The 13,425-nt window shown below is 49.2% G+C and overlaps 1 protein-coding gene across 1 annotated transcript; it reads right to left on the bottom strand.

The window, feature by feature from the left end:
* Positions 1 to 4,603: 4,603 nt before the first annotated feature.
* Positions 4,604 to 11,454, bottom strand: LOC149363655 (neprilysin-1-like). Its single transcript, XM_089569958.1, has 3 exons — positions 11,146 to 11,454; positions 9,993 to 10,213; positions 4,604 to 6,353 (listed from the first exon to the last, which is right to left on the bottom strand). The coding sequence occupies exons 1-3, from the start codon at positions 11,332 to 11,334 to the stop codon at positions 4,604 to 4,606; spliced, it is 2,160 nt and encodes a 719-aa protein (XP_089426084.1). The 5' UTR covers positions 11,335 to 11,454.
* Between the last annotated feature and the right edge of the window lie 1,971 nt (positions 11,455 to 13,425).

Here is a 13,425-nt window from a genome sequence, read left to right as displayed (position 1 = left end):
GATTGGCGATGCTGTCGATCCTGCCTCTTGTGTAGTTTCTGCATGTTTGTTTGGAGTCCGTCACTATAGTGAGGTTGAGTCCTGTTGCGTTGCAGCCAGAGGAACACATACTGCTATGTTTTGCCGTGCTAGTAGCGTGTCCCACCAGGCATCGGGTCCAGGAGCACCGCCGCAGTGCCGAAGGAGGAAGGGACGTGGGCCGGAGACGGGGAGTAGGGGAAGTGAAGGAAAAACTGTATTCACATATTTACATGATTATTTACAAAAATGACAAACAAAGTAAAAACTGAGAAGTCTCAGGGAAAATTTAACAAAACTTCTGTTTCGGCTAGATGGTGCATAGCTTATTTTGAAACGAATTCAAGCGCACAACAACACGCACACAAGAGAGAGGTCTCTTGTGTGCGTGTTGTTGTGCGCTTGAATTCGTTTCAAAATAATCTCAGGGAAACGTTGAGGGAATCGCTCAGGGAGTCGCTCCGAGAATGGCTCCTCGATGAACGGCTCGAGCGCTCCCGAGATCTTCCCGCCCTTTTCGACCAATCGTAGGGACTTCGTCCGGGTGCTCCAAGGTCGTTCACCGCCTCGTCGTCATCCTCGGCTGAGGCCCCTGGGTATTCGGAAGTGGCCCGTGAGGCCAGGAAGATTGCATATCTTGTTTCGAGGAAACGTCAAAGGCGAACACCTACAGCGCCGTCACCTCGCTTCATCCGCTGAGGCCCGTGCATACTTGGAAGTGTCCAGAAGAGCGTGTTGACGGGCTAGTCGTTTCCGGCCAGGTGGATTCCATATCTTTGCTCCAAGGAAATGCCCCAAAGGCGAACACCTGCCGCGGCGTCACACCGCGGTTGACAAAAGAGCGAGCACCGGTTGAATGGCAGGCGCTTGGCAGATGCTCGTCTCCGCAGGTGGCAGCTGGCGTTGAGACATGTCACGCTGACAGAGGCACACACACAAAGTCGCAGAGTCAATACTACTGCCTTGGGTGCCGTTTAAGGGGAACTCCGGAAAACACGTGGTGGCAGTTAGGCAGAAGTGGTGGTACCAGGAATCCAGGAGTCGAATACGTCCCTCGTGTTCGGTTCCACTTGTCATGAGGTTGCATGGGAGCGCGTGCATGAAAGAAGACCCCTTTCGCAGAATCACGCACTGCATCTGGGCATGGCCTAAGTGGAGACAGGCGTGACGGGAACACACAGAGAGTTAGGGGGGGGGGGGGGGGGTATAAACACAACAATACACTGACGTCTACCGACACACTTCTGCCATCTAAACTACACGAGTGGTACCCGACGCCACACACCCTGCAGTGCCTACACTGTGGAGAGGTAGCTAATCTGTAACACATGGTCTGGGTATGCCAATTCAATCCCTACCTAAATCCTATACCCAGCCCCTGCAAAGAAAAATGGGAGGCCGTTTTTGCTCAGCGATGACCCTGAACACCAGCAAGGACTGATAGCGAGGGCCAACTCGCCGACTGCAGTCAATGAACTGCCGGACTAGGAGGTCCACCCAACAACCTGTTCGATTAATCTTTCGTCTTAGTAAAGGTTTCAATCAATCAATCAATCAATCAATCAATCAATCAATCAATCAATCAATCAATCAATCAATCAATCAATCAATCAATCAATCAATCAATCAATCAATCAATCAATCAATCAATCAATCAACTAATACCAACACTTTTCATAACATGAGCTTTAACATACGTTAAACAATGACTCAACCTCGAGGACCTGGGAAATGCTCTCACTGTGGCGACTATTCTGGCATACAAAATATCTACTGGAACTCACCCACCCCACGTTCCTTGTCCGCCATCCCACACTACTACCCCCTCGTCATGGCAACAGTGGCTGCAGCTCCGACGCTTGATCGGGTGAACCAGTTTTTTTAGCGATTTGAGCGCCTACTTCAAACGTGTCACTGAAGCTGACGTAGTGCACACGTCGCCTATCTCGCCGAAATAATCTTTGACTAGAAAAGGGGGAGAGAGAGACAGAACACTTTATTTCCAAGTTTTGTGTCACTAGGAATGCCCTGTACAGATGTCTTAAATATTTTCCGAGCTCACGAGGGGCTTCTGCGATTACTAAATTTTCAAACACCGAAGTGCGTAAAGATGCATTACCCACTGACCACTTTCCATAAATGCGTTATCCAGTAATGTTATCCAGCGCCGGTGGGCGGCGCTGTCATCGCTGGCTGTACCGGCTGCATTTGGCGAACAGGCCAGCGGGAACGCTTCATAACCTGAGCTGATGGTGAATGGAACAAGGAATGAAAATTTGATAACAGATGAGCATAATCGGTGCTTTATTCAGGCCCAGAGTTGTGTGTAAGAATGAAAATGTGAATGGCCCTAGGTATAGTTGTAGTGCCTGCGTCTCAGCCGCCATCTGATCATGTTGATATGGACCTCAGAAGCGACACGCGTCCTCATTACGAGGGTGATTTATTTGCAGACAGGCGGAGAGGTCGGCAGGAGCCACAATTCTCTCGGTTGCTACGCTGCGCTGCTGTATAAAGCGAGATGGCTGCCGAGAGCTATAGGAGCCAGAAACCAACACTACGTGGATGGTGTCTTCACAATAGTTCTAATTTTAGGTTCCCGCTGGGGTGTTTGTCGTCAAGAGCGTGCGAAATAGGTCGGCGCCGGAATGCTTGCTCACGCGATTCCACAGAGCTGCCGGTGCGACCGATGTGCTTTGTACGAAGAGTTGACGAGCAAAGAGGCGAGCACGAACAGCTTGCATTCCTATTGGCTGGGAGTAAGAGACTGATTTTCCCGCCGTCAGGAATCTGTCGCCTACCAATCCATGTGACTGGGCTTCTGAGAGGACCAAGAGACGGACTCAGAGTAAAGACACCGACAACACGTAGTGCGAGCAACTGTTCGTTCCTAATCCTAAGAACCTTATATGTACACTTATAGAGGAGAAATGGAGAGGCTCAAAAGGAACGAACACGTGAGCCAGATATCCGCCAGCCCGCGATCTTCTGTTGAGCGCATTCGAAAAAAACATCAAGATATTTTCTAGAGCGGGTAAGAGCACAAATAAAAGCTAACCTTTAATTCCTTTGCCTCTGTGGCCTGATGGATTAGCTGTGTGATTTTGAGGCTTGAGACGGCGGACCGAATCTCCTGCCTACTGATATTTTTCGTTTTTTTTTATACCGCATTACTTGCACGCGAAACATTTATCGTTCCCTGGTTCTGTGTTCCCTTTTAGGTCGCATTGGGAAATTCTTTTGAGCCAAAATCACAGTTTAAAGTCCTTACTCCAAATTCATTTTTGTTCATATTTTTTCATAACCAACTGTTATCAGCACGCAGGTTATTTGCTCCCACCCCCACCCCCACCTCCGGCCCCCAGTGTTAAGTGTTATCGTTCAGTTTGCTTTGGAGCCAGAATCTTCGTTTAAAAATCCTTGACACAGGCAGAGAGGCGAAACTGGAAGTTGGCGCACTGTACCTTTGTGCATGCGCAGTAGAGAAGATCGCGCACCGGCGAACGCTAGGCAGAAGTGCTATTTGTTGGGAAATATATGTTCAGAAATTACCTTTTTCCCGAGCACAGGCTCGCTTGATTCACCATGGTCCAATACAGTATGTGTGGCAGTGCGCCTTAGACTTGAAAAGAGAAACAAAAACTACCACTTCGTTCATAGCTTTTTACGTTCTCATCCACTCAATGAATACATTAGTTTTTTTTTTTTTCAAAACATGCCAACTTCCGAAACCAAAACAGATTTTTCGTCTCTTAGGAGCCAGGAGAAATTGGAAAATTGGAAATAATGCAATATGAGCACAGCAGGTAGTTAAAGCAGTGTTCTGAATAAAATAATAAACGCTGAAGGCCAGTTTGTCAACGGGATGCCTACTAGAACAACATGTCTATAAAAAAACTGCGCGAAGCTCTAAACATGTTCCACTCGAATAGTGGGTTCTGAGCGGGCCATTGCTTCATTATTCTTTTTTGGTCATGGGGGTGAATGTGCATGAAGTAATAGGCGATTGTCCACGTCCAAGAGTCCAAGTAAGGAAGTAAGCACGCTTCACGAAACATACGAATTAAACACAGGTTCCCAAACTCTTCTGTGCAACCCTTGGAATGCTTGGGGCTTTTCATTCTCCTCAAGCACCTAAGTCCACGGGTGCCCTAATCGTCGTCTTGCCGTTATGGTACTCTTCATCTCTTGGAGGCATACGTGTGCGCACAGGTTTGGTGTGCTAAATTTATACACCATTGGTCACAGTAGATGGTAACGCAAGCATGAACCAGTATTTAAGGCTCTAAATATGGATCGGGGTATCAAGACAGCGTTGTGACTATTACTAATTCAAGATAAGGCTCATAGAACATGGAAGCCATGCAGTAGTAGATCTCCCTCCTTTGCTGACGCAAAATTTTCAACCCAGCATAACAAAACCAAAAACCAGAACGCGCGCTAAGAACAGAAATGAAATCAAGAATAAGTGCTGCAAATATTTTGCAATCGTTCGAATAGTACGCGCTTGTTCTGAAAGTCAAACGCAACAGCACGCCTACGTGCGTCCGCGCCGTGTCTGCGTTTATGACGAAACCAGCCACGCTCACACGACTTCGCACGTGGAGGCTGGATTAAGGAACGTGCGCCTCGGACAGTGGAAGGCTTGCGAAAAGCGGCGTACGTTTCTCAAGGCCAGCGAGCACGGGTCGTCTTCCACGCCGCAGCGCATAAAGCACCAGGCGATGAAGAACATCTGCGTCGCCGTGTAGTCGGCCAAGCCTTCGAGCTCTCTGTGGTCGCTCCCGTCCGCCGCCTGGAAGGCGTCCACTAGCGCCTCCAGCGAGGCCAGCTCTGCGAGGACATTGTGCCGGGGCTCCGGCAGACCCCTCAGCGACCGTTCGACGCAAGCGAGTGTCCTGCGCAGGGCTGCTCCCGTCTCCGAGTCGTTCTGGCCGTGCTGTTTGTAGCGGTCAAGCAAGATCACGGCAGATGCGAGCGCCACCTGGCTGCCGAGGCCGCCGTACTTAAGGGCCGCAGTGAGATCCATGTCGTACAGAGGGAAGGACAGCGCGAAAGGGGAGAGCACGAAGTCGCCGTTGAGCCAGTCGACGCTGAAGAATCTGTAGCTGAGGATGTCCTTGGCAGTTAGCTGACCCTTGACGAAGGCGCCCGAACGCCACGCCTTGGCCAACTTGCGCCAGTTGGGCACGAAGTGCGTCCGGTTCATGTCGGGGAAACCCGGCGCGGGTGCATCGTAGTCGAAGTAGCGGTGGTGCTCGAGCACTGAGAAGACGCTCTCCACCGAAGACCACTGCGTCGTCATGTCCAGCATTTGTGCGAGCGCTTGCCTCTTTGCCAGGCGATCCATAAAGCTACGGCGCACCGCGTGCACAAGGTTCTTGACATCGTCGCGGGCGCGCGAGAAGAAGACCGCCTGGTCGAAGCCGGCGAACACCAGGTCACCCATGTGGTGGTAGATCATGATGAGGCAGAACTTGCGGAACTCGAAGCCCTTCTCCGGCGTCTTGCCGTAGTTGTTCTTCAGCAGGAGCCTGCTGGCGGACAACGCGGCGTACTGAATGGCGCTCCATGAGACGCACATGTGCATCTTCCACTCGCCCTGCTGCCTCCAGGTGTCGAAGAAGTGCGTGAAGAACCGAGCCCTGTTGGTGTCGAACGTGACGTAGGGTAGCATCGTTGGGAGCCTCATCCTCAGCGCTTCGCGCCACTCGTGGGCGCTGGGGAACATAGTCGCCTCGTCTATGGGCTCCCACTCGGCCTTCTCCAGGAGCTTGTCGAGGGGCGCCGTCACTCTCTCGGCTTCCAGTACCTCCTCGAAGGCGGCGTCGCTGCTTTCCGGACCCGAGTAGTGTTTGTATAGGCTGTCGAAGTAGGACCGCTTGCTCTCTCCTGAGAGGCGCGAGTTGGTCTCCCGGATGACGTGGAACGACGGCGCCACTGTGATGGAAACGACCGATCGATCGCGCTCTCTCTTTTCGCGGACGCGTACGAAAGCCGCCCAGTTCAGTTCGATGTCCAGGTAGAGGATTGTGTTGAGCACGTCCGGTTTGGAAGCCCTCTCCGGCCACACGACGCCGGCCTCGGCGAGGTACCGCTTGACGATGTCGATCTCGTCGTGCTCCCCGCTCTTGACGCGGTCGCAGGTGGCGAGCAGAGCGGCCGCTTGCTGCTTGGCGTTCTGGTGGCTGGGAGGCACCTGCGAGTACCTGGCCGCCCGCATGAGCTTCTCGAGGGCGTTCTTGTAGTACAGCGCCCGCACCGACTGCTCGCTGTGGTGGTACTTCCAGCCAGCGCAGACGAAATGACCGAAGTTGTTGCAGGGGTTCGCGGACCTGAAACGATGCGGCGCTTTTTGTTCAGAATCGGAATGAGTGGACTGTAATAAAAAAGAATATATAAGGTGGGCAAATTTATACAGAAGGAGGTCCCGTAGTCAGTGATCGTACTGGGACCTCCTATATCATTAAGCAAAACAGTGGTAACTAATGGAACTCCGCAACTGCAATACAACTCAATAAACAATTGGGCAGTTCTCGCTGTCGGTGGCGGTACAGTTAGGAAAAGGTGACTGCAAACAAACATAGGGCTGTACAAGTAGTACAGAGCTGAAGAAGTTGTACACTGCGAAACAAGAAACAACAGGGGAGGAAAATGTGATCGATAAAACTACACTTCCGACGCAAAATGCAGAGTTGATAAATATCCTATTGGCTCCTGCGAAGCTGATTTAATAATAGTATGATTTGGAAATCCATCTTAATAATGATTATGAAGAGGCAAGTTTCCTACACACACATGCTGAAATTACGGCAGTGTCTAAGAAACTTTGCGCTAAACGGTGTTATAGTGAACTCAAAAACACTGTAAAGGCCGTCCACTTGATTCCAGAGTTCGGAGTGCCGCTTGCATTCCGTAGTTGTCGAAAGTTGTACTGTTGCAGTTCTAGCTGGGACAAGATAGTCCCTATTTGAAGATCCGGCACTAGGTTGCTTAGAAACACTCTCAATACAAGGACGGAAGTCAAAGGACAATAAGGAGGCGAGCTGACGCATCCTCTGCCACTGCATTGCAGAAAGTTCCCGTGACATCCATCCAAGCATAGGTTTCAGATGCTCTTTACGCACAGCGGTGAGTGGAGTTTTGAAAGAATTTAGGCACCACATGTGGTCCAGTGAGAAGTAACTGGATGATTTAAATATGAGTACTAGAATTAACTATTCTCCTATGGAAGCATGAGCAAGTGATTTCAGCCACTAAGCGCTAAGGCGACTTAGCGCTATCATGCTTTGTACTTGCGGCCGTGAATATACAAGCTGTTATATCTTAGTGCTGCATAGTGCATAAGCATCGCGACGATTGGAGCAGTGCTGATTATCGTACACGGATGAAGACACATGGCCGCGCTCTAACGGTGAATATAGACGCTAAACTTTTGGATGGCTTTTGAAGCCCTGAGTATGACTTAAAATGAATTGATTACAGAAATGTTATAAGCCTCTCTTTACAATGTTGCTTCAGGGTGAAACAATCACACATTGTGCAAGCGACGTGATCGTGACGTCACAAGCAGGGCCGTAGCCAGGGGGGGGGGGGGGGGGGGGGGGGGGGGGGGGTGGGGGGGGGAGTGCTTATGGGGCTTCAGCTCCCCCCCCCCCCCCCCCCCCCCCGCCGCCGAGATTATTTTGAACTCACCTACCGCTGGCCAAAACAACCACCAGCGCCGGAAGTCGTTCTGGATTTTGTCTCCTACAATGTCTTTTTGAGACAAGAAAAGATATTTGGCGCGAACATTACTAACTCGGGTTGGATTTCATGGCAACACCCGTGCACCTGGTGTCACGTAACGCAAGCATCAGTTAGGATCATGTTAAAAATTACTATACGAATACGAAGATTATGAGGACATCAATAACCGATCATGATTTACCTTGCTTATTGAAAGCCCCGCCCAGGCGGCGTTTTCCAACATACACAATTGGATATTGGTTATTTAAACTTGCGGCATCATTCGTGGCTTTCGTTTGTCCTTCTCTTTCCTTTTTAGCTAACCGCTTTTACTTTTTCTTTGAACCAAAGGAATACCCTTCTGTAATTATAGGTGCAGACTAATTGTGGCCGTGCAGGCAGTTAAAAAATACGTACTTTCGTATTGATTTCTGCATTGTTCCTCTATTATTCTAACCTTGTGGTGCTGTCGCGACCACAACATGTCCCAAGTACATATCGCGACTTCTGCTATCATATTTTTGTTCTTGCCTGGAACGCCTGTCTTTCCGTGTGTAAAGTTTACTATCTGTGATTGCGCAAGATGTTTATTTGCCTTGTTTGACGCATTATAATGAGTGAATTTGCTTAGATACGCGTATTTAATGGAGTCATACGTGTATTTAAATATCTTGTTGGGAGGTTTTGTGTATACATACAGTGACTTTGTTTCCACTGATTCTTTTTTGTCCTTTATCAAGTTGTATCTTGGCATTTCTAATACTCCATTTTATCTTCGCACTTCTAAGGCATATTTTGCAGAACACCTCCATTGTACATGTGCTCACTGTTGCGACTAAAATTTCGGTGCAATTACTCGCAATACATGACCGGTGACAGCTGCTGCTGCGCAGTACACTGGAACGAAGGACAGCGTTATTGAGGTTTTTCCCTGGCCGTTGCATACTATGCACAAAAATGTAAAGTTTCTTGAACGACAAATATTATTTAAAATATTTGTCCTCTACTTGCTCATTTCATGGCCTTTACGTTTTTGATATCAGCGGCATGCACTGCTTTCCTGGTTTCGGACTGGCATAGTTCAAGACTTCGTGTGATATTTTCTTTACTTATTAAATGCGCAAAAACATGGAATCATTGGTATCAGTTATGTCTGCCACGAGTTCTAAGACATACGAATACGTTCTTTTATTATTAAAAAAATACATATTTCACTTGTCTAGACAGTGCGGAGCGTTATCTAATACGCAATGGCATTGTCAATGGCAATGCAGCTATTATTCTTGCGTTTGATCCCTCCACAAATTCTATGAGGACGCCGCGCTGCAATATGAGCCCCCCCCCGCCCCGCCCCCCCCCCCCCCGCCCCGCCCCCCCCCCCCCCCCCCCCCCGGAACAAAATTTCTGGCTACTCCACTGGTCACAAGAGAGTCGAGGAAGGCAGGTTCCCTGACGTGAGCGGGACACGGAAATGCGCGGATGTTGGCTCAAAAAACAGGGCGTAAAGTGAAGGTCATCAATATCGCGTTCGCTCCATGCTTGCAGCGTTGCAGTCCCCAGTGACGTCTGAAGTCGAGCTATAACGTGGGAAATGGTAACATCCTCGTTAAAGGCACTTCTCGTAAAAAAGAAACTATAAACAAAAAGAAAATGTTAAGCGAGCCCAGTGATTTAGGGCCAAGTGTATGGAAACAAATGGACGATGTGCACATGAAAAGGGCTTTTAGAGCCCCTTCCAAAAAAATCAGGGGGCACTCGGGCTTCCTAAAGATCTAAAGAGGCGCAGGGTGAAAGCGTTTCCTGGCGCACGGTTTGGCATTGACTGCGAGACTGTTTGTGCTGTACTAGTGCTTTATTTAACTACACACTGACTGCACATTACAACTACACACTTTGACTGCCGACTTTGATTGCTTTTTTAGCACGACTCTCTCTCTGCTTCGACGAGTTTGGTTGTATCCATGGCTGCGTTCGCAATAATGAGGTATGTAATGTGGTCACCCACGGACGCCTTGCGCCGCCTGTCGGAACGGACGACAACTATTTTATTGGTTGTCGTGCGCTCCAAAAGGGGGCGTCAGGCATCCGTGGGTGACCTCATTACTTCGAATCCGTGTACTCTGACGTCATAACCATTTCGACCAACCGAAAAGCGTGACACCTCTGCTGACAACCGTCTGTTGACAACAATGAGGCATTAAAGGCTTTCGCCTTAATATGGTTTCCTAAAGGAACGTTTGTAGCACCTGTTCATCGATGACTTGAGGAGCTTTGCAAACTCTGCACAGGCGATAGTTGAGCACGGATTGCGCTTCCACGGTAGCATGTACATGGCGCCGAAGGCAATTACGACGCACAAGAGGCCCATGCTCGCCATCGCCACGAACACGGAGCGCATTCGCAGCTCCGCGAGCCTTTCTTGGATGCCTGGTGCCATTGATTCGGGCGGAGACACGTACATGGCCATCTGGAAAAAAAAAAAGAAAGAAGAGACTGTAGGCTTGATCAGATTCTAACTCCATACAGCGTGCTTCCAAATCACCTAAACCAAACGATTGTTTAGTTTAGGAAGAAGACTGCAGTTCAGGAAGTTCAGGAAGAAGACTGCAGTAAACAAGTCTTCTTTCGGAGCAGGCCTAGTTGAGCCTGTGTACCGTGCTTGCATCACGCGATTGGTTTCAGCTCCTTTTAGTTTACTCCTTCCATGTATACGCATAAGACGGAAGAGAATATGTGGAGAATGCTGCGTGCACATCGTTGCTGTGGTGGACTGACGCGTTATTTCAACAGCACGCAGTGTGAGGTGAGTTGGCTCTTGTTCGTCATATTCTTCCAGCGCGGCGAAGACAGGGAGAGTAGTGTTCAACGCCCGAGTCTCTTCTTTTTCCTGTGCTCGTCACGCTGGAAAAATGTCTAATATTGTTTACGCTAAAAATATTTTCTTTCGTTAATAACCCGAAAAGATCTTCGTGATTTCGTTTGCAGCTTGAGGGGAAGGGTTTAGGGTTAGTGCTAGCATGGACACTGAGTCTATACGTTCATCTGTCTGCAACGTCAAAATACACTTCCGGGAGGAGATTTTCAGGCAGAAATCGGGTTTTATATCTAAGAGCGGGGTGCTCAAATGCGCATATTGTGCAGCTCTGAGTGGAGGTGGGCCGATACCTTTAGGATGTGTCACTCATCCGCCGTACTGCCCAGCCATGACAAATATCTCTTTCTGTCCTCTTGGATAAACAAGTAGAGAATCATTCGCGGACGTCCGAGGTAACTTACAAAGCGATGACGAACAGCCAGTGGAACGACCAATACCTGGTGATTCCGAATGTTTAGTGGCTGCAGAACACTAGAAAGGTGAAGTTTGAAGGCGTGTAGCGACGCTGTGTAGAGGAAACATACCTGCACAGGCACCTCGGTTGACTTCGTTGCTGGAGCCATCTCTTTCGCGGGTAGCAGAAGGAAGGCCCAGACCAGGATCGAACACACTTTCGGTGGCCGTAGAGCGCAGCTCGGTGAAACGCATTGGATCAACGCCATGCCAAGGACGGGCACGGGTCTCGAGCCTTCGCGCCGATGCATTGCTCGCATAGCGTGACACGTGCATGCCTTCGGCGCTCCGTGCGAGTTGATGATGATGATGATGATGATGATGTCCTCGGGCTGAATGGCACATACCCACGGCGAGTTGGAAGAAGGCGATGAAAATGAAGTTCTATATTTTTTACAACTTGGAAGTTCTGCTTTATTTATTTCTTTTTTCGCGGTGCATTTTTTGGATCTTCTCGAAACGTGTAGATGCGTTTGAATTGTACTGCTCTGCTAACGTAGGCAACTGGGTCAGTGATCGGATACTGACTGCATTTCGTCTTTGTTTCTGGCGCATTGTTCGGTTCCTAAAAAGGTATCCACTGTTCTGGGCACTGAAATCTCGAACTCAAGAGACCATCTCTATGACGAAAGCACAATCGCCATGAAGAATCGGCAACGCCGCCGAACTATTCTTAAATAAAGTGCGAGCCATTCAAAGCAGAAAATAACCTTTATATGGAACTGGTGCAATGGAGTGATAAGGAAGGTTACCAGGAAGCAGTAAATTTCCGACCTACCGGATACGGTCTGCTGGATATGCAAGCTGGACAAGCAAGTCGAACACTGTGCACCTAATTTGGTTCTGCAGGCAATCTGCGAGAGAGAGGAACTATGAGAAAGCCTCTCGCACGTAAATATCTATGAAAATTGGACCGACCCAACAAAAACATGGAGGCTACAATAGTTACCGTCTGGAACTTAATACCAGAGGCTCATATCAACCTCATCGCCTTCGGAATAAGGCAAGCACCACTATCTCTAGATTTTATCAAGGCTTAAGTCCAAAACATTTCTTTTCTCAAGCTAAAGAGTCGGCCTGCCCTTTTCCTGAAATAAGGTTACAGTTATTCGTTCTGGGCTAAACGTAGAAACGAATGATAGGCTCCCTTATGATGAGCCACTGATGACGCTCAATGCAGTATACATATTGTGCCTTTGAAGTCGCTGGTGGCGAGGCTACGCCCTCAGCCCTCAAAGTGTGTTCTGTGAACGCACTCCGACATGAGTGCGCACTTTGGCGAGTGGACTTATGTTGCGCCGTCTAGCTATGCTAGCGTGCACTTTTAGCATGTGGCACTCTTCGCAAGTGCACTTTATATTGCACGCTTGACAGGACTATTACTCCTATGTAGGCTAATTAGCGTTTAGGCAACGGTCCCACAGAAACCCACGTAGTGCGCTTACTGCAGTGTCACCTGGACCATTTGGTCACTCGGTAGCAAGAGCTCCATTTATTGTGTGTGTCTCAGGACAGCGTCATTGACCTTTTTAGTCTTCCCCACGACAAGACTCGGCACCATGTGCGGCACCTTTACAATAGCCCTTCAATGTTGTGGGCGACTCACAACTGCGAGAGCCTCCGGCGTCTCCGTTCACTGATGTGCAGGGCTCACACACCTAGGAGCTTCCCGAATTCCATGCCAACAAGAGCCCATTCAGGGCGTAGAAAGGCATCATAAAGCCATCCGTCTCCAGAAGGCCGTCCTACAAGGACAAGGCGTACACCTTCATGGTTGAAAGAATATGCGAAGTGAGTTTTCCGTCCAGTGATGCATATGATAAGCCATTTTGAACTCTCCGGCTATCATCCGAGTGAGATATTTAAATATATATATATATATATATATATATATATATATATATATATATATATATATATATATATATATATATATTGATACATGCATTCGAAGAAGAGACAGAAGTAGCGCATGCGCTAGAAGAGGAAGAAGTTAGTTGGCTCTCTCGCGCGCGCTCGAACCACTAGGGAACCGCCGCAGGTTTTTCGTCTCTGTGCGGGTGTTCTTTTTGGCGTTGCACGCTACAGTTTGGTGGAGCAGTGCTGGGTACGCTTCCCGACCTGCAAACTCCGTACAGCGTCACTACGGACCTCACACCGGTTCACCAGCGACCCAGCCGCCGTCTCCGCGGAGAGTCGCCTGAATTTGGGCCCCTTCCCCCGCCAACAAGGACGACGCAGCCTCGACCGCCGAGTCCAACTGACATGGCCACTGACACCAGGACCCAGCCGCCGATCCAGCCTCTACCGTCGAGTCCAACTGCCATGGCCGCTGACACCAGGCCCCTGGC

This window comes from Amblyomma mixtum, chromosome 2, assembly GCF_055824585.1.
Source record: "Amblyomma mixtum isolate Tamu chromosome 2, ASM5582458v1, whole genome shotgun sequence".
In the NCBI taxonomy this organism is placed as follows: domain Eukaryota; kingdom Metazoa; phylum Arthropoda; class Arachnida; order Ixodida; family Ixodidae; genus Amblyomma; species Amblyomma mixtum.
This window is presented reverse-complemented; position numbering and strand designations above follow the sequence as displayed.